The sequence below is a fragment of the Capra hircus genome, chromosome 7, assembly GCF_001704415.2.
Source record: "Capra hircus breed San Clemente chromosome 7, ASM170441v1, whole genome shotgun sequence".
In the NCBI taxonomy this organism is placed as follows: domain Eukaryota; kingdom Metazoa; phylum Chordata; class Mammalia; order Artiodactyla; family Bovidae; genus Capra; species Capra hircus.
The window spans coordinates 97,225,421-97,252,636 of NC_030814.1; the positions used below are offsets into that span (position 1 = coordinate 97,225,421).

The following is a 27,216-nucleotide window of genomic DNA, read 5'->3' on the forward strand; positions in this document are numbered from 1 at the left end:
CTGTATAGATGGAGAGATTGAGGTTTGGATGGTATTTAGGAAACCGTGGAGCTGGGATTTGCACCTGGAGCCTGGGTCTGGTGCTCTGGGTGGGTGCGTGCCTGGGGGGAGAGAGGGGCACCCGCTGTCGGCATCTGCTTTGGTGGGGCGCGGGCTGAGGCCTGGCCACTGAGGAGACGGGACCATGGGGGGAGGCCCTAGTGGTTTCCTCCTGCCCTTCAGGCTTCTAGGAAGTGGCGCCAGCTGGGGTGAGATCACTTCCTCAGCCGCCTGCCCGCCACCCCCTCAGCTTCCTCTCCCCATGGCCCCATTTAGCCTGCCCAGGGCTCCGTGCTGCGGGCGGGGCGGGGGTGGGGGTGGGGGCTCGGCCAAGGAATGGAGTGGGTGCTGGCTCTGGGAGTTCCTACAGCCTCCTTGGCCGAAAGTGACTCTGTGGGTATCTCTACTTCTCTGGGTCTGGGAAGCCTGGCTGGGGGTGTCCAGCCTGGTGGTATCTTTAGCTGCTGCCACACCCAGGGATGGGGGAGCCTGGAGGGCTGCCGTCTATGGGGTCGCACAGAGTCGGACACGACTGAAGCGACTTAGCCGCAGCAGCAGCACATGCGGAAGGCCTTCCCGGGTGGCGCTAGTGGTAAAGAGCCCGCCTGCCAACGCAGGAGACAAGAGAACGAGGGTTCGATCCCTGGGTGGCGAAGATTCCCTGGAGGAGGGCATGGCAACCCACTCCAGTATTCTTGCCTGGAGAATCCCATGGACAGGGGAGCCTGATGGGCTATAGTCCGTGGGGTCGCAAGAGTCAGACACGACTGAAGCGACGGCACGGACGCACATGGGGAAAGCGGCTTCTCTGCGAGACCTCAAAGGATGGCGGCAAGGGGGGACATGGAAGGCAGGTGTCCTCAAATCTCACGACCTCCTTTCGTCTCTCCTAGGTGCCAGCTGCTGGCCCTGCCCGGTGCCCTGCCCCTCGACCCTGGTGCCATGGCCGGCTGGGGTTCCTGGGGATGGGATTTGCTGCCTGTCACAAATCACATTGCCAGGGATTTCCAACCGACCCTGAGCCCTGCCTCCGGGGCCGCCACTGCCACTGCCGCCGCTGAGGACGCTGACCCTGGGGATGGGGATGGGGTGGCAGAGAGGCCCCCACCGCTCACATCTGGCCTGGGGAGCAGGGCTTAGCTGCTTGTGAGCAGGTCCACATCAAGTCGTGTTCACAGTGGCTAAGTTCCGCCCCCCCGGGGCCCTGCCGCCACCTCTGGCCCTGCCACCTCTCCCCCTCTGCTGCCTGGCCAACCTCGGGGCCTCCCTGGGCTCTGCCTCCCGTGCCTACTGAGCTGAAACACAGTTGATTTGTGCACACTGGCTCAGTTCAGCAGGAACAGGAGTCAAGCCCCCTTGGAGTCTGCTGTGGCCCCTGCCCTCCTTGGGTGAGCCAGTCGCTGCCTGGGGGAAGAAATGAGGACCCTGCCGGCCTGGGACCTGGGTCCAGAGGAGGAACCTGGGGATGGGTGGAGCCTGGGATGGGGTTGGTGAACCCAGCTGTCTGCTGCAGGCCCCCTACTCCAATTTCTGCACTTGGGGACTGCCCCCGCACCCCCCCAGTCCCAACTCAAGACTGGGCTGTGTTCCCAGGGAGGATGAGCAGACAGGCGGTTGGCTGGCTGGCTGGCCCTTCCGTGAAGAAAGGAAGCCAGATGTGTCCTTGCCTGGCTGACCCTCGGCCCCTCCTCGTCCAAGCCTGGTGGGGGCCTGGCTGGCCTGCATCTTCCCAGCAGCCAGTTACCCAAGAGGAAGCTGCCTTGGGCCCCCCAGACCGTTAAATGCCAACTCCGGGCTTCCGGAACCAGGCTGGCCTGACCTGAACCTGCCTGGCCCCTTCTCCCTGGGCTCTGTGGCTTCCTAACTTGGGAGGAGGGGCCATGGCACCCTCCTGGCACATGGGGTGGGGAATGAGGTCCCTGTGGGCCCAGAGGACGCAAGCAGGCCTGCTCAGTCCTTGGGTGGGTCCAGGGCATGGAAGAGTTAAGACTGTATTCATCATCAGATGGAATAGGGCTCTTCTAGGGGTGAAACTAGGGATGTAGAGTGAAGCCCCTCAAGCTGTCAAGAGTTGGCTCAGTGTACCCCTCCTCCAGCGAAGCTTGGGGAAGTCTCTGCTGTGTCTTGAGCCTGCTGTCCAGTTAAATAAAAGCTGGCCCCTGGCTTATGCCTGGTCTGGTGGTTTGTGATGTATTCTAGTCTGCAACCCTGGAGTCCTGGCTTTTTGTCTGGGGAGGGTTGATGGGTCTGAATTTATTGTCCTGGCCTCCTGCGCTTCTCACCTCCCAGGATCCCCAGCCCTACCCTGCCCACTCTGGAGAAGATGACAATTTAGTCATTTGGGGTGGAAAGGGTGCCCTTATCATGGAAAGGTGAACTTGAGTGTCCTGGGGTTCAGGGGTGGGCTGGAGGGACAGACATTCAGGGTCGGTGTGGTGACAAGAACTGGAGCCTAGATGGGAGGGTGATAAGGAATGCTCCATGTTCAGGGGTGAGGTGGAAGGGAATGGGACCCAATCTAAGCTGGTGGTTGAGGGTGACCTGGAAGAAAACACTGGACATTTAAAGATAACTGGTACCGGATGGTGTTGATCTAATGACATTTAGGGGTGACTTAGACATAAATAGGGACAACTTGGATTGGGGGTAAGATTTGAGGTGTCTGCTATCTGAGAACGGTGGTGGGGAATTGTGTATGTGGGCCCAAGGAGGACGTTTGGCTGTAACTGGGACCTGAGTGGCACCCTAGGTCTGTGGGGATATCTGCAGATGACTTGGAGAGCCGAGGGGCACAGTAAGGGGTGCCCCAAAGTCTGAGAACATTTGAAGGCAGCCGGGAACCCCAAGGGCCAAGGCTGAGATAGAGCCCTCAGGACTACCGCCTCTACCCTGCCAGGCCTCCAGGCGGCGCTAAGGAGCTTGTGGGTCCTCTCGGGTCTCCCCTCAAATACCTGCGGGAATGTGTGAGGCGGGGCAGAAGGTGGGGTCACCTCCAACTGGTTCCCTCCAGCGCAGGGCGGTGCCAAGAGCCAATCGCCTTGCCCAGCGCCAGGGAAGGCCCGCCCACGCCTGCGCGCAGGACCTTGGTGTCCTCCAGCTGCTGGCCCCGCCCAGCCTCGCTCTGAACCCCGCCCGTCCCGGAAGCCTCTGTCCTCGCCTGCCCCGGCCCTGACGCCGACCCAGTCAGTCAGTCCCTCTGTCCGTCAGTCTCTAAAGGCAGGAAACCTTTAGAGGAAACTAAAGGCCTTCCCGCCACCCCTCAGGTCCCGCATCCGCTGGGTAGGAGCCCAGACACGCCCTAGGCGCGCCCAGTATTGACCGTGCCCACGTCATCTCCGCAAGAACCTCGCCCACCAAGGCCTAGTCTAAACCGCGTTCCCGCTTTTGGGGGCTGTGTCTTCCCCACCCAGCTGCACCCAGCACCTGACAGGAACCCTCCCACCCCTGCCACGTGCTTAGAAGCTTACAAATAACCCCGATAGCGAGGCTTCCCTGGTGGTAAAGAATCCACCTGCCAATGCAGGAGACGCAGGAGACTTGGGTTCGATCCTAGTTGAGGAAAAATCCTCTAGAGTAAGAACTGGCAACCCACTCCAGTATTCTTGCCAGGAAGTCCCATGGACAGAGGAGCCCTGACGGCCACAGTCGGTCGCAGAGTCAGACAGGACTGAGCAACCGAGAACGCACACAGGGAACCTCAATAGCGAGTGTCTGGAGCCAGGGCACCCTCTAGTGGCCATTCTCAGCACTGCATGGACCAAGCGGCTTGGGGTGAGCAGTGTCCCGGGCCCAGCAAGGTACTAAATCTAGAGCTGTCACTTTTTAAAATTCCACGCCCTTTCCTTAAACTTTGGAGCCTCGGCTTTCTCCTCAGATAGGTGTCGTAACAGATGACAGGTGTAAAGCACAGATATAAACACTAGGCTTGCTCACAGTGAGCTCTCCATCCCTGTCTACTATCATCCATATTCTTAGCACTGGATGCAGCCGACAGTGGCTCCCATTGCACCCGTCGCTTGAAGCTATTCCCAGAGAAGAGGCTGGAGATTTTCTACAGGGGGAAAAGGGTGCCCGGGCAGGGGCCGCATTGGGGGAGGAGCACACACTTTAGTCTCAAACTAAAATTTAAAAGAACAAGCTGTGTTCAATCTTAAAAAAAAAAGTAAATACAATATGTGGTTCAATAAATAGAAAAAAAGTTACAAAATTCGGTGATCTTTGTCCTTAATTACAAGAGGAGAAAAGACAGAGGCAGGTGATTGGGAGTGGGACACTTTCTTCTTCTCCCTAGGCCAAGCTGGGGGGAGGGAGGCCAAACAGACAGCAACTGGGAATGCGAACAGAAAGACAGGCTAGATGGAAATATGGGAAGACGGAATAAGATGAAGGACAGAGCAGGCAGAGGAGGAGAAAAGGAGAGACACACAGCCAGCCAAAAAATGCTAAGATGTTGGCCCCTTTCTAGAGGGGGCGGGGGGAGGGGTCTCTGGCTTGCCTGTGCTTGTCTTCCCCCACACCAGGTTTGGAGGACACTGTGAGTCTGGCTCGGTTCCTGAGTTGTAAGTCCAGTGACTAGTAGGTAGGGGGAGGGGCAATAATGATTCCCCCAGCCTACCCTGGGACCCTGGCACCCAACAGAGTCCTGGCAGGATGAGGGGGTGAGGTATGTGGCCGAGGCCTGAAGCCTCTTCAAATCCTTCAGTGGGGGTGAAACATTGGTTCCCGTTGGGCAGCCTGGAGAGGGTATAGGGCTACCAGTGGGGCCCCTGAGGAGCGGGTGGAGGGTGAGGGGGTATTACAAAAGTTTAGATGCCCTAACACAAGCCCTCTATCCACCTAGAGTTGGGCACAGAGAGGGTCTGTATGCTACTCTGACTTCGAAAACCAGTGTCTGGAGAGTCTTGCTTCCCAGCACTCCCCGCTGCCCCTGCAGCTCCAGACAGAGCTGTAGCTTTGGGAAGGGAGAGCTTGACTATCGCTTCTGGGTGCTCACAATGGGGTCATACCAGCTGCACAAGCACACACCCCCTTCCAGGCCTCTGGGTGCTGGTATGGCTTCTGATCCTTGTGTCTTGCACACTCGCTTGCACGCTCCTAGGCACGCACGTGGCAGGATGCCACCTCCTGCCTCCCACCTCCTTTTGGACTTGGGGGGTGGGGGATGGCAGGCAAGACCACCCAGCTTCAGCTGGGCTCCTTCCCTGACTTAATACTGAAACGCCACACGGGCCTTCAGCGTCGACGCCCCTGATAGAGAGCGAGTGCCACAGGGGCAGGGGCGAAGGGAGGATGCCCCCACCGTCTGCATCTCGACCCTCAGCCGAAACGCTCCCGCACCAGGAGCATGAGCTTCTTCTTGCCCTTGTAGGTCTGTTTGAGGTTTTCCAGGAACTGGGCGAATTGCAGGTGTCCATCGGGCGCCAGCAGGAAAGTCTCACGAGCTTTGCCCAAGAACTCGATGAAGTCACTGTAGTGACGCGGGCTGATGTGCGTCAGGCGCGAGTGGCTGGTGGTGATGTAGGCTGATACGGCCGCGTCCAGCAGCTGGCACAGCGGTGCCCGGTCGGCACCCAGAGGCTTGGCAGCCCGGCGAGCCCCAAGGGGCCCCAGGCCGGGTGCCGAGAGGGTCCAGCGGCGCAGGATGTCGGAGAGCATGGGGGCGCAGTGGATGCTGCGGATGATGAGGGGGACGATGGCCGAGAGCTCGTGCCGGCCCAGTGAGTGGCTGAGCGAGCAGGCCCAGAGCACATCATTGACTGCCGGGTGGCTGTCCTGGTTGAAGGCGATGCTGAGCTGCGCCAGGGCCAGCGTTGCCAGCTTGTAGGCCCGCAGCGGCAGGCCGCGATGCTCCATGTAGCGCGCCATGGTGAAAAGGTGGGCGTGGCCCAGGCCGCCGGCGGCTGCATCCAGCACAATCTGGTAGGCTGCCTCGAAGGCCGCCTGGTTCTTCTCGCACAGGGTGAGGGCGGGCAGGGCGCAGTTCTGCGGGTCTTTCATGGCGCACTGCAAGGCCAGGGTGCGTGCGCAGGCCCAGAGCTCCTCCCGCCGGGCTGCATCCAGCTGCAGCCGCAACAACGTGGCATGGGTGGTGCCCGTTACGGCCACGATGGTGGCCGCCTCCACCGGGGTGAATAAGGAGTACCAGTTCTGCATGATGTTCATCAGGGCTTGCGGGCCTACGGGAAACGAGAGGGTGACACCGGCTGGGCACGGGGCAGGGATTCACCTGTGCATGGGTTTACCCTGCGTGCATGGCTTTTCTAGGGATTTATCTGTGCATGGGTGTACCTATGTGTACAAGTTTACCCTGACCTACAGTTCCCACCAGGCAAGAATAAAGCTGTATCCCCTCTACCTCCACTCCAGGCTTGATAGAAACTTCACTTTACTTTTCTAAGGGAGCAGAGGGCAGCTGGGCTGGGTAGGAACTGGGAAGGTGGGTGCTAAGCATTGGAGGGATTGTCCGTTCTCCAAGCCTCTTTAGCCTGGCCAGCCTCCAGGCTCAGCTAGACACACCCTGCCCTCCCCCATGCCCATCATTTCCTCCTGGCCCAGCCCAGAGCAGGGACTGGGGTCCAGGAAATGGCTCTGCTTCTCCCTCCTGCCTTCCTGGTTCTGCATGGAGGTGAGTTGTGAGTTCCCTTGGGGGCTCTCACCGATTTCTGTGGCACAGCTGACCAGCCAGCGCACCATCTCCCTCCGACGCCAGGTCATGGTATTCAGGGTCATCCGCATCACCTGCAGCACGGGCCATAGGGAGAGAAGGGGGTCACCCAAGGGAGGCCTACGAGAGGGGGTGGAAGATTCTGAGGGGCCCCAGGAAACTCAGAAGTTGAGGACTGAATCAAAGCCATACAGTGTGGGCGAGGGGCTTCACCTGTCTGGACCTCAGCTTCCTCATCTGTAAAATGGAGATAAAAATAGTATCTACACCTCACCTAGTTGTGAGAATCAAGCGAAAGTGTGTAGTAAGTAAAGCTTTTTGTACAGTGCCTACTGTTTCAATGTGCTCAGCTGACGCCAGCCATTACTGGTAGTGTTATTCTAAGGTCCCATGGATCCTATCTGGGACAACTAACCAACCTGCCGCTTTTCTCTGGAAACTTCTGTGCTTCCTGTCAGATTTCCCCCTGAGGCCCCATACAAAGCACCTGCCATTACAGCTCCCACCTTCTTCAGGTCCCACCCCCAATAAGCACCATCCTTGCTGGCCTTTCTCCTGAGGCCCCAAGCCCAGGTCCTGCCTGGAAGCTCCTAATTAGTAGGGTCACCACCCTGAAGCACCACCCTTGGGGACTTCCCTGATGGTCCAGTGGCTAAGACTCCATGCTCCCAATGCACAGGGCCCAGGTTCGATCCCTGGTCCGGAAACTAGATCTCACATGCTGCAACTAAAAAAAAAAAAAAATCCTGCCTGCTGCAACTAAAGATCCTGCATGGAGCAACAAAGATCAAAGATCCTGTGTGCTATGACTAAGACCTGACACAGCCAAAAAAAACCCCCAAAACACCGCCTTTATCTCAACCCCCACATTCCCCCACAAGAGCTCCACCCCCTTCACGGCGTCGTTCAGAGGCCAATTCTGCCACTTGTCTGCCCTTTGCTGGCCAGTTCTACACTGGGAAGATGTCACCTGAATCTGTACCTTATTCTCTTATTTTACTTTTGCCACTGAGACCTTGCCCCCATGAGCCCCATACTTGTCTATGCCCTCAAGCTGCGCCCTTGCCTCTGCCTTGCCCTTACAGCGCTGTCCCTCGTCCGGGTCCCTGAGGAGGACCTGGACACTCACCTGCAGGTCCTACCTCCACGACTTTCAACCACAGACCCCACCCCCAGAGGTGGCTCTTCACTCGCAGGACCTTCCCTAAGCCCCGCCCCTCAGTAGTGAGGCCTCCTTCTCGCTGCGGTCCCCTGCAGGCCCTTTCCCAAAGAAAGCTTCTAGTAGGTAGGCTAGTCCGTTTAGCCCCGCCCACTCATGGTCCTTATGGCACATTAACCCCAGGCCAACACACGTAGGTTCTGCTCCCTCTTGTGGCCACCTGCATGCTCCGTGATCCCCTTCCGTGTCCTCAGCCACACCTCCAGAAGTAGATTCTCACCTTCAGGGTCTGCAACTGAGTATTCATAGGCCCCACCCTCACTGGTGACTTCAGGCCCTCACTCTCAGGAGTCCTCTCCCAGACCGTTCCTTTGTAGCCCCGCCCAGAGATGCCATTCACACCCAGGCCCCGCCCCTAAAGGACAGGAAGCTTACCCTTAGGTCCCGCCTCCAGAAAAACCTTGCACTCAGGCCCCACCCCTAAGCGGGCCCTTGCCCCACCCTCAGGCCCACCTGGCCTCGCCCCCAGGCTCGCTCCCGTGGCTCTCACCTGAAGGCCCAGCTCCAGCGCAATGCCCAACAGCGTCGTGTCCGGCGGGGCGCTGGCCGGGGTGGCAGTCTTGCAGGCATCCTGCGCCAGCTTGAAAAGCAAAGCTGGAGAGTGGATGTTCTGTTGGATGGAGCCCAGTACTGTGTGCAGCCACTTGGGGTCTCCTAGAGTTGGGGGAGGGACAGAAGATATCATGGGCATACCCCGCACCAGCCAGATGCTGCCGGACCTGCTCACACAATTTCTTCCACACACGTCCAAACGTGTGAATGTGGATGGTGATCACCTGGCGATGGTTCTATGAAGACCTAGACCACTCTTGGCACTCCCCTTTATCTCTCCTCTGCCCCTTCCCTTTCTGTGGGAGGAAGCCGCTGGACCCCTAACTGTCAAGGGCACCAATTCTGGACCCAGCAGATGCCAGATGCCAGGGTGCTCTTGAGCAACTCACTTCACCTCTCCATGCCTTGGCTGCCCCATTTGTACAATGGATAATACTAATACCTCGGTACATGTCACACAGGGCTGCAGTGGGCCCATACTTGTAAAGGCCTTAATATGGCAAGGCCTTAATATGTGACTGGCTTCCAGGTGGCTCAGTGGTAAAGAATCCACCCGCCAACGCTGGAGCTGCAGGGGACACGGGTTCAGTCCATGGGTCAGGAAAATCCCTTGGAGGAGGAAATGGCAACCCACTCCAGTATTGTTGCTGGGATAATCCCATGGACAGAGGAGCCTGGAGGGCTAGTCCATGGGGTCACAAAGAGTCTAACATGATTGATCGACTGAGCATGCAAACATATGCACATATGTCAACTTTTATTACTGTTTATTGTCCACCTAAATCCTACAATTCTGTTACTCAGCTCCAGCCACACCAGCTTCCTCTCTGCTTCTTAAATATAACCAGGCACTCTGTGCTGGCTGTTCCTTCTGCCTGGAATACTCTTCCCAGATGCTGTGGACTGAACTGTGCCTCCCAAAATTCATACACTGAAGCCCTAACTCTCTAGAGTGATTGTATTTAGAGGCAGACCTTTGGGAGGTAATTTGGTTTAGATGAAGTCATGAGGCTAGGGCCCCCTGGATGAGATCAGAGTCCTTATACGGACAGGAGAAACCAGAGATCTCTCTTTCTCTGTCATGTGAGGACAGTGAGAAGGCAGTCATCTGTAAGCCAGGAAGACAGCCCTCACCAGGAGCTGACTGTCCTGGCTCCCTGATCTTGAACTTCCAGCCTCCAGAACTGTCAGAAAATAACTTTCTGTCGCTTAAACCACCGCATCTGTGGTAGTTCGTTACGGCAGCTGAGCTAAGACACCAGGTACTGGCATTCCTCCACCTTCACCTTGACATTGTGGCTTAAATGTCAACTTGCTGTATGCCTCTTCATAGCACTTATTACCTCCCACTGCATAACTGTCTTCTTTACCTTATTTACTGTCTGTCTGCCCTCCCTAGGAATAACACCACAGAGCATGGGATTTGGGACAGTTTTGTTTGCTACTGGGGCTCAGCGTCTGGGGCAGTGCCTGGTATATACAGAAGGTGCTCAAGAAGGGACTTCCCTGTTGGTCCAGTGATTAAGAATCCACACTTCCTCGGCAGGGGGAGTGGGTTTGATCCCTGGTCGGGGAACTAAGATCCCACAGGTCAAAAGAAAAAAAGAATGTGCTCAAGGAAGACTGCGGAGGCGCACGCTAAGTCGCGTTCGACTCTTTGTAACCCATGGACTGTAGCCCTCCAGGCTGCTCTGTCCGTGGGATTCTCCAGGCAAGAATACTAGAGTGGGCTGCCATGCTCTCCTCCAGGGGATCTCCCCAACCCAGGGGTTGAACCCACATCTCTTATGTCTCCGGCACTGGCAGACAGGTTCTTTATCACTAGCAACATCTGGGAAGCCCCAAGGAAAACTGTGGAGTAAGTAAAAGTAAGCGAGAGGAATGGACTGAGGGTAAGGAGGGAGGGGAGTAATGTGAAGGGCAGGGGGACAGCGGTGGGGGCAGCCATGGTCCTCACCCTTGGCGGCGGTCAGCATGGCAGAGGCCAGCTCACACTGGCGGGTCTCCAGGTGGCCGAGGATGAACCAGCGGGGAAAGCGGTTGCTCATGATGGAGTCCAGCGGGTTGCTGGGAGGTTCTCCAGCTGGAAACGCTGTCTCCAGGACGGGCAGCCTGGGGTGAGAAGAGAAGCAAGCCTGCTGTGAGACAAGGCTGGACTCTCCATCCTCTCTAGGAGACGCCTCTTGCCGCAGCCAGAACCTACCCTCCAGAGTCAGCAAAGCCCTGGGCACCCAGGAAGACGAAGATGTGTGTTGAAGATGTTTACTGCATGTATAAAATACATGGGGCTTCCCACATGGGGCTAGTGATAAAGAACCTGCCTGCCAATGCAGGAGACACGAGACCCAGGTTCAATCCCTGGGTCGGGAAGATCCCTTGGAGGAAAGCATGGCAACCCACTCCAGTATTCTTGCCTGGAGAATCCCATGGACAGAGGAGCCTGGCGGGCTACAGTCCATGGGGTCACAGAGTCAGACACGACTGACGTGACTTAACACACAGACACATAGGTATGCTGCTCTTGCTGCTAAGTTGCTTCAGTCACCTCCAACTCTCTGCAACCCCAACGACTGTAGCCCTCCAGGCTCCTCTGGTCTGTAGGATTCTCCAGGTAAGAATACTGGAGTGGCTTGCCGTGCTCTCCTCCAGGGGATCTTCCCGACCCAGGGATCGAAACATGTCTCTTATGTCTCCTGCATTGGCAGGTGGGTGTCCACCACCAGTGGCACCTGGGAAGCCCCACACATAGGTATATGTATAATTAATTCACTTTGCTGTACACCTGAAAGTCACACAACATTGTAAATCAACTATACTCCAGTAAAAATTAAGAAGACAAAGATGTTCACTGCAGTTGAAACTGAGCAGGGCCCTGTGGGAATCCCAGGCACAGAGGCCTTTCTGTCTGGCATTTCTTGAAGTAAAGACTCCAGTCTCCAGGAACTTCCCTGTGTTCCAAAGGATGGATTCCAACAGTTGCTAATCAAGGGAGGAACAGCCAAGACACCACCTGAGGCAAGATTAAAGGGGCTGGAGAAACTCACCAAGATTAGGAGACCCGACCACCTGAGATGAAGGGTCTGCAGCCCCTGCTCATATCCTGATCTTGTCAGAGACCATAGTTTTGACCCACTGTTAATAACACTCTCAAAAAACAAAACAAACAAACAAAAAAACCACTCTCATCAGGGCTTCCCTGGTGGTGCAGTGGATAAGAATCCACCTGCCAACGAAGGGAACACGGGCTCGATTTCTGGTCAAGGAAGATTCCACATGGTGCAGAGCAACTAAGGTCGTGCGCTGTTACCACTGCGCCTGTGCTCTAGAGTCTGCGAGCGGCAACTACTGAGCTTTCGTGCCACCACTACTGAAGCCAGCGTGCCTAACGCCTGTGCTCTACAACAAGAGAAGCTGCTGCAACGAGAGGCCCACATACAGCCACTAGAGAAAAGCCTGTGCAGCAATAAAGACCCAGCACAGCCAAAAATAAATCAATGAATACAATTATTTCAAAAATACTTTCAGTGAGCTCTTTCCTGACATGCCCAACACATGGGAGAGTGCAACTTCCCCTCCCAACCCCTTCTACCCATTTCTTGCAAGTCACCATTTGCCATACAACACAGTCTACCTATAAATGTGCTTACTGTCTTTCCCTCACTACAATGTCAGCTCCATGAGGGCAGGAATTCTTGACCGTTTGGGTCCCCATTGCATCTCCAGCACCAGAACAATGCCTGCCATATACAACAGGCATACAACACGCGTTTGCTGAATGACTCAATGGGGGGCCCCCGTAAGATATTTTGATCCTCAGCTCACTGTTTACATGCATTTGGTGTTAAGAAAGTTCTACAAAGCTGTTAAATGTAACCAAAGCGTGCAAAAGGAGTCAAGACTATTCTGGTTCCAAATATCTAAAATGACTTTGCTGCACTCCCCTGGTGGTCTAGTGGCTAAAAATCCACCTGCCAATGCAGGAGACACGGGTTCAATCCCTGGCCCGTGAAGATCCCACATGTGCCACCAAGTAGCTACGCCCACAGCTACCGAAGCCTGAGCGCTAGAGAGCCCCTGCTCCGTGAAAAAGAAGTCAGTGCAGTGAGAAGTCTGAGCAGCGCCACAAAGAGTAGGCCCCACTCTCTGCAACTAGAGAAAGCCCGCGGGAAGCGATGAAGACCTAGCACCGCCAAAAATACAATAAATAAAAATTAAAAAAATAAATAAATGACTTTGCTACATGACTTGGGGCACACCTTCAACCTATGTGTAAAATGGGTGTAAATATACTTATTTCGCTGGGGTGTTTAGAAGATTATATGGGATGTGAGTCAGATTTAGATCAGAAGTTGGCACCTTTTCTTCTGCACTGGGTTGGACAGCCAGTATTTTCAGCTTTGTAGGCCATTTGGTCTCTGTCACAACCGTCACTGTTGTGTAAAAGCAGACACAGACAATACACAAACGAGTGCGTGGTGCTCTGGGCCAATAAAACTTTATTTCTAGAAACTGAAATTTGGGTTTCACGTATTTTTCATGTGTCACAGAATATTTTTTTTTATTTCTTCCCAACTGTCTAAAAATACACAAACCATTCTTATCTCAGGGGCTGCACAAAAGCAGGCAGCTGGCCAAAGTTGGCCCGTGGGTTGTAATTTGCTAGCACTGGTTTAGAAAAAAAGTCTAACACATAAAAGAGTATTCTCTAAATCATGGCTCTTAGCAGATTATTTTTTTCAAATATTCTGGAAAATGCACCTCAAACTTTTTTTTTTTTTTGGCCAGGCCATTTGGCATATAGGATCCTAGTTCCCCAACCAGGGATTGAACCCGATCCCCCTGTATTGGAAGCAGAGTCTTAACCACTGGACAGCCAGGGAAGCTCTCAGATGGTTAATAGGTATCTCTGGAGGACAGGATCAGAGAGTGGGAGGCGGATTTCACTTAATTGGTTGGGCATGGTTTACTACGGACGGGCCCTTTTACTATTCTGCTTCTATGATCTGCTGGTGCGCACGGGAAATGGGTGACCTGGTCATTCACTGCAACATCGAAATGTCTATCAGTTTCACACTGGGTTTTTCATGGTACCGCCCTACAGTGTCACCTGTTATGTGACAGGATAGAGCCTTTAAGATGCAAAAGTTCAGTGAAAACAAGGTGCAAAGAATAGGTACAGGAGACTTCTTCGGCGGTCCAGTGGCTAAGACTTTGTGCTCCCAATGCAGGGGGCCTGGGTTCCATCCCTGGTCAGGGAACTAGATCCCACTTGCTGCAACTAAGAATTCACACGCCGCAGCTAAAAGATCCTGCATGTTGCAACTAAGGAGCCCTCGTGCCTCAACTAAAGATCCTGAGGACGGCAACTAAGATTGAGTGCAGCTAAATAAATATTAAAAAAAGATTAACCATCATAAGAAACCAATAGGTTATTAACATAAAAAAAAAAAAAGAATAGGTACTAGAGGTATGGGGCTTCCCTGGTGGCTCAGTGGTAAAGAATCTGCCTGCCAATGCATGAGACTGAGGTTTGATCCCTGGGTCAGGAGGATCCCCTGGAGAAGGAAATGGCAACCCACTCCAGTATTCTTGCCTGGGAAATCCCATGGACAGAGGAGCCTGGTGGGCTACAGTCCATGAGGTCACAAAAAGAGTCGGACATGACTTAGCGACTAAACAACAGGATGTATCATGGGTGTAAAGGAGAACCAAGTTTTAATTTTCAGATTACAAGTTTGTAGAAATCTGGACTCTTGTAGTATAGATAAGAAAGTGGTAACACTGCTTGCCTCCAGAGAGCTTTGGGTAGGTTGGGATAAACTTACCTAGAAAAGGACTCTGAATTCTGTGTCATGTGGAGATTTCTCTAATTCAAAATAATATGACATATTTATATTTAATCATCAAGAGCACAGAGCGGCCTGGAATGCCAGCATGGAGACTGCATGAACGAGGTGGTGCGTGCAGGCGGAAGGATAGGGCTCCCGGTAGCCTCCCATCCCCTAATCCCTCCCGCCCCGGGGGAAGTCCCCCGCTGCATTTTCTCACCTCATGGCTCGCAGTGCGAGGCGGTAGGCCAGGTCTGGGTCGTGAGGCAGCAGTGCGGTAAACAAGTAGCGGGCACAGGTGTGCATGGGTACGCTCTCCCGGAACAGCACTTCTCCAAAGCCACTGAAAGGACCCCCTGCGGGGGCAACCCAAGCTCAACCCCCAGGTGTGGGCGTGAATCGCCTCTCCCCAGGGGTCCTCACATTCCAGTGGCTAGAGCGTGGGGTGTGGAAGCAGGGCTGAAACTAAGACAAGTACTGGAAAATCCAAAAGGAAAGAGACCCTTGGGACCCCTGGGTAGGGGTAGGACTCAAACGCAGGGTGTTGCCAGAGTGAAGGCGGGGCTGCACTTGTTCTGGGGGCGCGGCCAAACCAGCTTCCCTAAGTGGTAGGGGCGGGGCCTCACAAGGATAGGGTTGGGGCGGGGCTCATTAATAGCAGCCGTTATTGGCTGGCAGGCTTTCTGAGGCGGGGCCAAAATTAGGACCTCCCGTTTAGGGAACTGCCAAGGTATGTAATGATGGGATGGTTTATCACTGACTCAATGGACATGAGTTTGAGCAAACTCAGGGAGATAGTGAAGAACCAGGAAGCCCGGCGTGCTGCAGTCATGAGGTCGCAAAGAGTAGGACGCAACTTAGTGACCGACCAATAAGGTAAGACAATAAGTACCGGAGGTGGAGGTAGAGGCTGGGTCTCCCAACCCAGCAGCAACCAGACCACTGCAGTGGACTGGACCCTACGTTTCAGGAACAACCTGGCTTAGGAGTGTGGCCCTACCTTCTAGCAGCTGTCCCGCTTGCTTGCGCAGGACCTGCACCAACCGCTCGTCCAGCTCCACTTCCTCCAGCAGGGCCAGCAGCTGCTCCTCATTGCGCACCACCTTGTCCTGGGCATACAGCCCGTCGGGCAGGGCCCGCTGCTGTCCCAGGCCCAGCAGGGCCACCTCTAGCGCCATTGCCAAATAGGACTCCCCAGGGCTCCCCGGCACAGGGACGTGCTGGTAGGCCACCTTCCGCTTCTCAGGGCCCGAGTCTGTGGGAGAAGGGCACCAAGGCTACTGGGGAGGAACCCGTTTTCCTGGGACTCTAGTGGTCCCTGACCTTAAACATGGATACTGTAGGGGTGGGGGAGATTTATGGAGAGCCAGCTGTTTCTGCACACATCAGGAGGTAGCACCCACCTTCCAACAGCAGGTAGGCCCATGGTGGCCTCACTTACAGAAGCTAAGCCTCTTGGCACCTGCTACTGGCCAAAGGGCAGGCCAAGTGTAGGGGTGTGGCCAAGTAATAGGAATACTAGGCAAAGGAGCACGGCCAAGGGGTGGTGATTCTCCCACCTCCTCCAGGGGTCCCCAGTGTGGATACCTGGGTAAATGGCGAGGGTCTCCTCCTCTAGACGACAGGCCTCCAAGAGTGCCCTGCAGAGGCAGCCAATGGGGTCCAGGGGATGGCCCACCCATCCTTCCATGTTGGTGATGCAGGTGGAACCTTTCTGCAGTAGCTCTGAAGGTAGAAAAAAAGGTTCAAAGCCCACCCTTCTACCAACCCTCCAGGAGGGCTTCCTCTTCCCAAACCCAGAGCCCAGCCTCCAGACAGCCATCCAGCACCTTCCTCTCTGCCCTCTTGAGCTCTGCAGTAATGCTCACCTCCCTGGCCTCCTGTCCCACACCCAGGCTGAGGCGTGGCTAAACTGGGTACTTTTAAAACATCCAACCAGTCTCATTCCTCTTCATATAACCCTTAATCCTCACTTCTCTCAGGTTCAACCAGCTTTCAGCACTCTCAAGGACGGATATGAACGCTTCCCCGTGACTGTCACGCACCCACCCCATCTGGAAGCACATCCTCTCATCTCACACAAGCTGAGCTCTCCCTTGCCTCTGGGTTCCAGCCCATGCTGTTTCTTCTGCCTGGAATATAGTTGCTCCCTCTCTTTTTCCTGGGAACCTCATGTACACCCTTAGGATCTAAGCTTAGCTCTCACCTCCTCTGGTCCAGGGAAAGGGTGGGGGCTTTCCCTATGCTTCCAGGCTAGTTTAGAGTTCTGCTCAGATACAAAGCCCCATTTTCCTTCATTAAACCCTGTGTTCAACTTCCTGGTAACTAACCCATCAACCCAACCTCATCACCCAGAGTATGCAACTGGTGGCTCCCTCCTGCTCCCCATATCTAGTCTACGAACATGTTTTTTTTTTCAGGGTCAAACAACATGGAATATAATTTTGAATTTGTTTCCCATATTGGGGGGAAAAAAACAAAACAGGAAATTACACATCAAAGAAGCCAGATTTCTGGCCTCTCTTGGAAAAATCTGATCTGGCATGCTGGGTCCATGTTCTGCAAAGGCATGTGGGTGGCTGCATAGAAACTACATTTCCCAGACTCCTTTGTGTAAGGTGTGAAAGGTGGGAGAAAATGAGCCCATTACTCTTCTGCAGCAGCTGTGAGTAGGTGTGTGTGTGGCTGTCTGGGGCAGAGATGTAAGGTTTGCCAGCAGGTTGTGGGCTGTCTCTTGGGAACTTTCCCCCCAGTGAGGGCTACAGGCAGCTGAACTCCGTGCTTCTGAAGTTCAAGTTTGTGGACCCAGGCAGTGGCTTCCCTGACTTTCAATCTGGCAGCCCTTTCACTGGTTCTGTGAGCCCTCAGTCCCCTGTATTAAATTCCTTTCTGCTCAACACACCTTGAGTGGTCTGTTTTCCTGTTGTACCCACAGACCCTCCAGGTTGCCACAGCCCCCAGCAGTTGGCATTTGTGTCTTCAGCCCCAGGACACGATGATAAGATTGGTGCCCACCTTTTTTCTGCTGCTTGTAAATCTGTAGCTGATGTCGCTGCTGCAGCCGGAGGGTGTTGACTATGGCACTTGCCAGCCGCAGGGCCTGGCGGGGGTATCCATGGGCCCTCAGGGTGTCCACACGAGCACAGGTAGTGGGGAAGGGCTCGCCCAGCCAAAGCGGGCGGCCCTGGGGGTCGAAGCTTGGTTTGTCACTGCCCCCGTTGCCTGTGAGGTTGGGGCTGTAGGAGTCACTGGCCAGGATCCTCTGCAGATGGTCATCACTCCAATGCAGTGACCCAGCCTGCAGGGCGCGGCTAAACACGGTGTGGCGGGAACCTGCAGCCATTGTCATCACCTCCTCCTCCTCCTCTGGGCCTGTGGGAGAGGTGCCCAAATGTGGTCCCATGAGGGGGGCCCTAGCAGTTAGGCAGTGGACAGTTCTATCCCACCAAGTGCCAGCTTGGGCCTAGAGTCTGGATACAGTGACGAGTGTGCCATCATTGCCCCCAATTTTTTCAGAAGACTTAAAGTTGCGTGTGTGTCAGGGGAGCTACCATAGTCCTTCATGAAAGTGAAAGTGTCCGACATGAAAAAGTCGTGTCTGATTCTTTGCGACCCCATGGACTATAGCCCGCCAGGCTCCTCTGTCCATGGAATTCTCCAGGCAGGAATACTGGAGTGGGTAGCCATTCCCTTCTCCAGGGGATCTTTCTGACCCAGGGATTGAACCTAGGTCTCTGCTTTGCAGTGGATTCTTTACTATCTGAGCCACCACAAATGAACAGCTGGGTCTGTCCGTCTTTCTCCCTCCATACTCAATTTCCTTCTCTCTCTTCTATTTCTCTCCCTCCCTCCCTGCCTGTCTTTACTTGTCTTTCTCTTCTCAATACCTGTTTCCTTTTCTTTCTGTTTCCCCTTCCCCCCACCCGATTTCTGCCTCCATGGCCAGGAGGAGACTGAGTCAGCCCAGAACTACAGGTATCTTAAGTATTTCACATCACTGTCCCTCAGGCTGCCTGCTGCCCCTGCCCTGGACACTCACTGTCTCCTGGCTAGGAGGCAGGTAAGGGCTCGTCCCCTCTGCCCTGCCTCCATTTTCCCCCAGAGCACTATGATGGGGAGACTAGGCTACAGGCAATAGGGATGATTTGTTGGGGGGAATACAGGGACCCCACTCCTACCTGGGATGAGGGCTGCAGTGGGCTGCAGGCTGGGCCCATCAAAAGAGTAATTGCCCTCCTCCAGCGGGCACACGTCCAGCTTGTCCCACTTGCTAAGCAGCTGGAGCCAGCTCGTCCGCTCCTCTGGTTTGCAGTGGGGACTCAAGATGACGCACACCCACAGGGCCCCTGGGGAGGGAGGGTAGCCAATGTGGGCATGGAGGAGGCTCAGCACTCACGCCAGCAGGGGCAGCACACACTTATGGAGTGCCTGCTGTGTGCTGGGCACTGGTCTCTGCCTAACTCTCCCCTTGGGCCTCTGAGGTTGCAATTCATCCTCTCTTCACTCTATGGCTCAGAGAGGTAAAGTCACTTGCTCAAAGTCACACAGCTGGGAAGACAGAAGTCAGGACTCCAACCCTGGCTGCCAGACTCCTCTTGCAATTTTTTTTTCTCTATAGCACTTATCACTCTCAATCACAGGGGTCAGCAAACTACCACCCGTGGAGAAAATAAAACCTGCCTTTTTTTTTTTTTTGGAGCTGCACTGCATGTGGGATCTTAGTTCCCCAACCAGGGATCAAACCTGTACTCCTGCCTTGGAAATGCAAAGTCTTAACCACTGGACCACCAGGAAAGTCCCCCACCACCTGTTTTTGAATGGCCTTTGAGCTAAGATTCATTTTTACATTTTTAAATGGTGGAGGGGGTGGGGAATAAATAAAAATATTTTGTGATTTGTGAAAATGATATGAAACTCAAATAAATAAAGTGTCCATAAATATAGTTTATTGGAATGCTACCATGCCTACTTTGTTATGTGTTTGTGGTTGCTTTTTTGCTACAACAGATAAAATCAAATAGTTGAGACAAAACCCAAATAGCCTGAAAAAGCCAAAACTAGTAACTATCTGGCCCTATGGAAAACGTGTGTTGACCCCTGGCCTAATGGGCTTGTGGGATTTTCTCCTCTCTGTCTGCCCTATTAGGTGTCAGCTCTCTGAGAAGAAGAAATGAAGTCGCTCAGTCGTTCAGAGTCCGGCTCTTTGTGACCTCATGGACTATACAGTCCATGGAATTCTCCAGGTCAGAATCCTGGAGTGGGTAGCCTATCCTTTCTCCAGCGGCTCTTGCAGACCCAGGAATCAAACCGGGGTCTCCTGCATTGCAGGCGGATTCTTTACCAACTGAGCTATCAGGGAAGCCCTGAAGGCAGGTATTTAATCTCTTTTGTTGCCTGTGGTAGCCCCAACGCTCGGTACAGCCCTTGTATATTGGCAGTGGTACTGAATGAGGGCGGATTCAGGGTGGTGAGCCCAGGTGCTCGCCGCGCTTCCGCTTTTGGGGTCTGGGACTCACCCAGCTCGTCCCACAGCTGGCGGCACTTGTCCGTCATGCCGGCGCCCTGCTGCCGCCACAGGGCCAGCCGCGGGTCCTGCAGGAACTGCTCAGTCATGAGGATCAGCATGCGCGCCCCATTGGAGTCACGCATCCGCAGCATCTCTCGCACCTGTGCCAAGACCTGGTGGTGAGAAGGGGCGGCGCTCTGACTCGGAGCCTAGCCCCGCCCCCCGTGCTCGCCCACGCAGCACCTTGCAGAACATAGAGCGCAGCTGCTGGCTGGCGCCGTAGTAGCCGCCATTGGACAGCAGCTGTTTCACCTGCTCCTGGATCTGCTCCTCGTCCAGGTGCCAGCAGTTGGCATCCTCGATGCCTGCGCCTGCTGTGGGGTCTGGGGCACCTGCGGGAAGGGAGGGAAAACAGATGTGGGCTGGGGAAAGGAGTATGTCAACCAGTCCTCCAAATCACCCAACCCATCCCCAAATTCCATCCATCCCACCTGAAAACCCACTCACCCACCCATCCATCCTCATCCTACCCAAAGCATCACCCACCCATCCATTCAAACCACTCACCGGTCTATCCACACCCCCATGTCATGCCATGCATCTTTCCATCCACACAGCATAACCCTTAGCACACCTACCTACCCCATTAGCCCATCATCCACCCTACCCATAACTCCCATCTGCTCACTGATCTACATACCCATCCCATCAGTCCGTCCATCCATCCATCCACCTACCCAACCCTATTTGTCTTTCCAACTCATCCGTACCAACCACTCAAAACACTACTGACCTATTCATCCACTGACTCACACAACCATGCTATCCATCCAACCAGTTAACTCTAACTTTCCATCTGTCTTTTTCCCCACCAACCATCCATTCATTTGTAACTCTCCAAACACCCACCAATCCATTAGTCCATCCATCCATCCTATATACTTGATCCATCCACCAGGTCAGTCTATGTATAACAACATTCATGCACCCATCAACTCACCCCCAATCCATGTACCCCTTGGTCCTTCCAAGCTTCCACCAACCCCATCTGTCCACTACCTCAAATTCCCCAATCAAAGCACATCCCATCCAACTCCACTGCCAAGTACCACCAACTCCCCATTCACCTACTGTCCCAGTAAATCACCCATCCACTCATTCCATTCATTTTCCCACACCATCAGTTCATCCCAGCACTCCATCATGAACAACTTCCGGCCACCCATCACTACCCTCAAATATCCATTCATGCCTACACCTGTTACTCATCCATCTATTTACTCTCCATCTTACTCCATCCTCCCACCATTATAGTTAAGCAACACTCGTAGCTCCAAACCACCCCAGAATTCATAACACCTCCGGGTCTGTCTCCTAACCATAGCCCACCTCTGACACCCACTAAAGTCCACACATACTCCTCATGACCTCCACCCATCCATGATCCCAGACCTGCTCCTGCGATCTTGGGACACCTCTCCCCTGGGGCTGGATCTTCCCATTGGCTGATTTCCGACCATTCATCTACCCAGCGCCAGATCAAATCCAGGTTCTGCCACTTCCTAGGTGTGTGAGCTTGGCCTCAGTGGTGGTGCTCCACCCTCATTCCTAGATCAAGGCTGTCTCTGGATGCTGTGACACACGCCTGCCACACAGCAAGCAAGGTGGCTTTGAGCTGGGGCCTCACCTCTCCCATCAGGCCTTGGGGCACCCTTACCATGCACCAGGTTGATCTCGGAGCCCAGGAGGAGGATCTCGTCTGCCAAGCGCTGGGCGGTGGGCAGCACCTCGGTGTGGTGGGCGCTGATGAGGTACTGCACGAACTTCTGCAGCTGGTCCCGGTTCATCTGGGAGAGTGTCTCAGAGATGGGCAGTCTCAACTCCACCTGCCGGGCGTGCCGGATGCGGTGCAGCGACAGGGCCACCACGTGGGCACAGTAGAAGAGATCACGGTTGTCGCAGCCGCAGCTCACAGATGTGATCTTGCAGCGGTCAAAGCTGATGGAGACGTGGTAAAGCCGCTCGGGCTCTCCGGGGCCCCCTGGCTCCCGGACGTTTCCACTCAGGTGGAACCCTAAGACCAAAACCAAGCTGTCACTGCTGTGTCACCCCAGAGATGGGTCGTGCTTGACGACGACGTACAGCAAGACCAGGTGCAAATTCCAGCTGAGTAACCTAGCACAAGTAACCTAACCTTGCTGGGCCTCAGTGTCTGCATCTGTGAAATGGGAATATTAATGAATAAATGTGGAGGTGGCATCCTCCTCATGTGTTTGTAATGAGGATGAAATAGGTTAATGTAGAATACTGTTTGCAGACTGTAAGTGTTAAATAAATGCTTGTTCTTATTCTAATTCTGAATAATATTACTACAAGCCCTTGAATGATTATGGATACTGCCCAGGCACCAGGCACCCTGGAACTTCCTGAGAAGATACCAAAGAATCTTGGGGGCGAGGGGTTGAATTTTGGGGGCCAGCTAAGGGCCAGGTCACCCCATTACCCCCTGCCCCTCCCTGGCCCCTGGGGAGCCCAGATGCCAGGCTCATCCGACTGGTTGGGCAGCTCAGGCTCCAGCCGGCCCCGTCTGTGTCATGCAGGGACACAGCAGCTTCCTCATACCAGTTGGAGGTGGCCGAGCCTGTGGCTGGCTGGGTCATGTCCAGGCAAGGGGGCCCCCAGGCTGACATGGTTCAGAGAGGGTCATCTTGGCTGAGTCCCTGCCTCCAGCCGGGAGATGACGTGACCTGCCCCCATGTGAAGTGTGGCATTCCAAGGCTCATCTGCCTTCTGGCTCAGTCTCCACCGGTTCCCATCTGAGCCCTGCTCCCTGAGGTCTAGATTCATCCTTCATCTCTAGCTACACTTCCACCCCTCCCTTCACCTGGACCCTGCTGTCTGGGGTTTAAGAGTACTCCTTACCGATGATCCTCAACTTTCACCCTTTGTTCAGTTGCTCAGTCGTGTCTGACTCTTTGCGACCCCACGGACAGCAGCACGCCAGGCTTCCCTATCCTTCATCATCTCCCTGAGCTGGTGAACTTTCACCCCAGACCCCACCAAATCCTCGTTGCCTTAGGTCCAACACCATCCCTAAACCTATAAACCCAACCTCCACCTGAATCTCTCTGCCTGAGGTCTAAGTCTGTCTCTCACCACTGGCTCTAAAACTTCGCCAGTTCCCTGGTCCAGTGGTTAGAAATCCTCCTTCCAGTCAGTGTATGGGACATGGGTTCGATCTCTGGTGTCGAGGAACTAAGATCCCGCCTGCCTTGAGGCAATTAAGCTCGTGTGCCACCGCCAGAGAGAAGTCCACATGCCCCAACAAAAGATAAATAAATATTAAAAAAAGAAAACAAACTTTGCCTCCAGCTCTTACCAAGGACCCCACTGCCTGAAGTCTAGGATCATTCTTATCTCTGGCTCTAAATCCTGGCCCCAGAGGACTCCTGGGTCCCACTGCCTGAGGTCTGGAACCTCCCCTCACTTCCGGTTTATAATCGCTCCTCAAAACCACTGCCTCCTCCCTGTCTCATACTTCTACCTTCACCCCCCAACTAAGCTGACTCAGGTCGAGGCAGATCCCTGATTCTGAGCACAGAATATTCTGTACAACCCTCTCTGGGCATCAAAGCCTGCCTTTTGGAATCTTCCAGCTCCCTGCTCCTCCACACACGCTCTGGACCCTTGGCCTCCCTGGCAGGGCTGGAGGGACAGGCACTCACCTACTTGCAGCACACGATCTACGGCCCCACTCTGCAGCAGGTGCAGCCCGCGGGTGAAGGGCACCCGGGCGTCGTGCTCGCCCTCTGGGGGCTGGTACCCCAGTGATGAGTACATACATATCTCCCGCTCGCTGCGTGGAAATGACCAGAACACAATGCGCTTCTGGACTGGCTCCGGCACACGGGAGAATCGCTCCTCAACCTGTGGGAAGGGCTGCTGTGTTAGAGACCCAGGTGCTGGAACCCTGACTTTGCTGCTTACAAGTACCATGACCCTGGGGACTTCCCTGGCAGCCCAATGGCTGGGAATCTGCCTTCCAATGCGGGGGATGTGGATTCAAGCCCTGGTCCAGGAACTAGGATCCCACACGCTGTGGGGCAACTAAGCCCACCCACTACAACAAAAGATGCCACAGTGAAGATCCTACTTGCCACAGTTAAGACCTGACATAAGCCCAAAATAATGAAAGAAAACAAGTAGCATGACCTTGGACAAGTCACTTTGCTTCTCTGAGCTTCAGTTTTTCTCAAGTGTAAGAAGGAGATGTTAAGAGCACCCGCCTTCTGGGTGTCATGAGTATTACATATGTGTTAATATGTATAGCACTTATAATAACACCTGGCCCATTGTTAGTATTATAGAACTTTCTGTCACTTCCCTCTTGAATGTCAGGTCCCAGGATCCTAATGGAAGGTAGTCTCACCCCTCAGGCTTGCGGGGTTGCGGTAGGGCAGGAGGAAAGAAAAGTGATCAGAAGACAAGTGATCAGGCCTACACAGTCTTAGCCTACATTGTGCTAAATGTTTTATGCATATTAAATACCCTTAATTCTACTTTGGCAACCTGGGGATTCTAAGCTCAGAAGTAAGGTGAATTCATTTGTTCAGGATCCCACAGCTGATGAGCTCCAGGTTCCAAGACAGGCTCTCTGTTCCAGCTTCTAAGGGTCCCCAGGAAAGAACGAATGTCCTGCCTACCCCTGGGGGCTCTGGGCAATGAATTGAGCTGGTTGAGCCTACATTCCAGTCCAGGCTTGCTACTCACTGGCTGGGTGTCCTTGGGCAAGTTTCTCAACCTCTCTGTGCCCTTGTTTCCTTAAGTAAGAAGGAGACCAACTGCCAAAGAGCTGCTTCTGTGGGGTAAGACCTTTACTAGGACCAGACTTGCCTGAGGCAGGTACATGGGAGCCCTGGAGAAGGTTTTAAGATTGTCCTGGGGGTCTCACACACAATGAAGGAGCAGGGACCCTTCAGAGTCCCCAGTCCTGGATTTCAAAGGGAAGTGGGAGGACCAGTGATTCGCCCGGGGCCTCGGGGACAGTTGGCAGATGACTAAGGAGGGATTTTCCAGGCCATGAATCAGAGCCCGCCCCATCCACACTTGGCCCAGACCCATTGGTCGAGGCAGACTCCCTAATTCTTTTGAGGCCAGGGAGCAAAGAAAGCCACCCAAAGCCAAAGAGAGGACAGAACCTGTCGGGGCTGAGGAAGGCTTGGTCAGGTCCTAGCCACAACTCCACTGAGGCTGGGAAAGTTGACTCTAATAGCTTCTGCCCTGGGGCCATCCTGGCAGGGCCCCCAGAGACCATAGGGGCACGGTTCCAGGTGCACCTGTCCAGGTAGCAAGATACTGGCCCCGCACTTGCTGCCAAACTCTGGAAGGACTGAGATGGTTGAGAGTGAGGGGTGGGGAAAAGGGGAGGGTAGGCATGAAGTAATGGGAGGGAGGACTCTGACAATGGAGTAATCTCTGCAGCCAGTCAGGAGGGGCAGCCCCAGGTGGGAGGTGGTCCCAGAATGACAGGGGCTTGTGTATTAGGGCCAGAGTGAAGGATTGACAAGAGAAGAAGGTGTCCCCATGGGATAAGTGGGTTGTGGAGGCTGGAGGCAGGGATCGGAGACAGAAAAGGGTGTCTTGGGCCTGGGATCTATATATGTGGGAGAGTCCTCTAAGGGGGTGTAGGTCAGAAATGTTAGGTCTCTAGGTCCTGAGATCTGGTCTGTTCCCAAGTGGAGGCGGTCCTAAGAGTTGGAGAGAGGATTGAGGATTGAATGGGGTGCTCTAACTGGGGATGAGGATAAGGTGGGACAAGAGAGGTATGCAGTGTTGTAAGAAGACCACGGGGCAGGAGGAGAAAAAGGGTCCCGAATTGGATCTGGGGCACTCCGGTATTCCTGGGTCTTGTGGGCTGAAGAGCAGAGTTGTCCCAGGAAGGGATGGGGGTGGAAGGAGTGAAATGGGAGGATGAGGGGGTGTCTTGGGCAGAATTAAGGATTTGGGGGATCTCTGGAGGTGTCTTCGATGGGGACAGGTCCGGAGGCTGGGGTCTGGGCAGGGGGAGGAAAAGATATGTCTAGGAAGAGGCTAGGAGTGGGTTCCTCCCCACCCCGCCTCTCGCTCACCTGCTCAAAGGCCCAGCTCTCGGCTACTCGCTTGGCGCTGAGATCCAGCAGAGCTTCGGGCCGGCCCCGGCAGCGCACGGCCCCGGCCCCGGCGTCGCGCTCCTCCGGTCCTGCGGGGCAGCCCCGGCTCCGCTTGGCCGCTGGGGGGTCCATCCGGCCCGGCCGGGGCCGGGGCCGGGGCGGGGCCTGTTGAGGGAGTTCTGCCCGAAGCCCGCTCCTCCTCGCCGGCTCCCACGACTCCTGCCCACCTTCCTGACCTTGGTCTGTGCTCGGTCGCCCCGGGACTTGCGCCGCACCCACCCCCGGGCCAGCAGGGTGATGCGGCCCCTTTAAGAAGCTTCACAACAATGAAGCTGCCTCGGCAGCCGCTTTATCCTACACCGTTGTCCCGCCCCCGCCGCCCGTCCCCATTGGCCCCCCCTTCGGCCTCCGAGGCTCTCCTCCGCCGTTGGCTGCACCACCAGATCTGTGTCCAACTCTCCTCTGTTCATTCGTTACATGCACTGCCCGTCTTTTCGGGACTACTCAATCAGGACGCTCAGCGAGCTGGGCTGTCAATCACGAAGAGCCAAAGACCAATCACAGTGGGAGGAGACCCCGCAGCGCCGGCCTTAAGCGGAGTTTCGGGGCGGGTCTTGGGTTCATTCACAACATTCCTCCCCCGCCCCCCCTCGGGCTGGACAGCGCTCCCAGGGCTGCTGGGGCTGCGCCCACACACGGCTTTGTTTACTGAGGGTCGCTTCCGGGCGCCGCGAGGGGACAATCAACACTGCTCTGCCCGGGAGCGAGACAGAGCGGCGGGATCCCCGGGCAACCTCTCAGCCCATCCTCCCTCTGGGCTGTGTGGCGTGAGAAACAGCTTCTCTGGGCGCCAGGTCAAGTTTTGATGCTTTGCGGGATGGAGGGATCACAGGTCGCTTGGTAGAGCTTATGGGGGCTGCGGACACCCTCTCTAGAAATAGAGCCAAATTCAAATCCATCCTTGAGCCCCAAGATAAGTACCCCCAATCCATTCTCTGCTTCATATATTGTTGTTGTTGTTGTTGTTTAGTTACTAAGTCGTGTCCGACTCTTTGTGACCCCATGGACTGTAGCCCGCCAGGCTCTTCTGTCCATGGGATTTCTCAGACAGGAATACTGGAGTGGGTTGTCATTTCCTTCTCCGTATATTATGTTGAATCATATGAAATTATTGATTTTCAATCATTTCTGATACACTAAATGACAGTCTCGTAAAGTTCAAAGTAATAGATGTTAAATCTGACCACTTCTGATTATTT

At 54.7% G+C, this 27,216-nt stretch overlaps 1 protein-coding gene and 2 non-coding genes across 3 annotated transcripts; 2 read left to right on the forward strand and 1 right to left on the reverse strand.

Annotated features, from left to right (window-relative positions):
- ZSWIM4 (zinc finger SWIM-type containing 4) lies at window positions 744-26,089 on the reverse strand. Its single transcript, XM_018051215.1, has 14 exons — window positions 25,937-26,089; window positions 23,534-23,735; window positions 21,526-21,882; window positions 20,052-20,200; window positions 19,819-19,969; window positions 18,481-18,648; window positions 17,318-17,674; window positions 15,890-16,027; window positions 15,303-15,557; window positions 14,523-14,658; window positions 10,432-10,586; window positions 8,413-8,576; window positions 6,696-6,777; window positions 744-6,215 (listed from the first exon to the last, which is right to left on the reverse strand). The coding sequence occupies exons 1-14, from the start codon at window positions 26,087-26,089 to the stop codon at window positions 5,356-5,358; spliced, it is 3,327 nt and encodes a 1,108-aa protein (XP_017906704.1). The 3' UTR covers window positions 744-5,355.
- MIR23A (microRNA 23a) lies at window positions 983-1,057 on the forward strand. The gene has a single exon (NR_129671.1). It is a non-coding gene; the product is annotated as a microRNA 23a (primary transcript).
- On the forward strand, window positions 1,158-1,240 carry MIR27A (microRNA 27a). The gene has a single exon (NR_129682.1). It is a non-coding gene; the product is annotated as a microRNA 27a (primary transcript).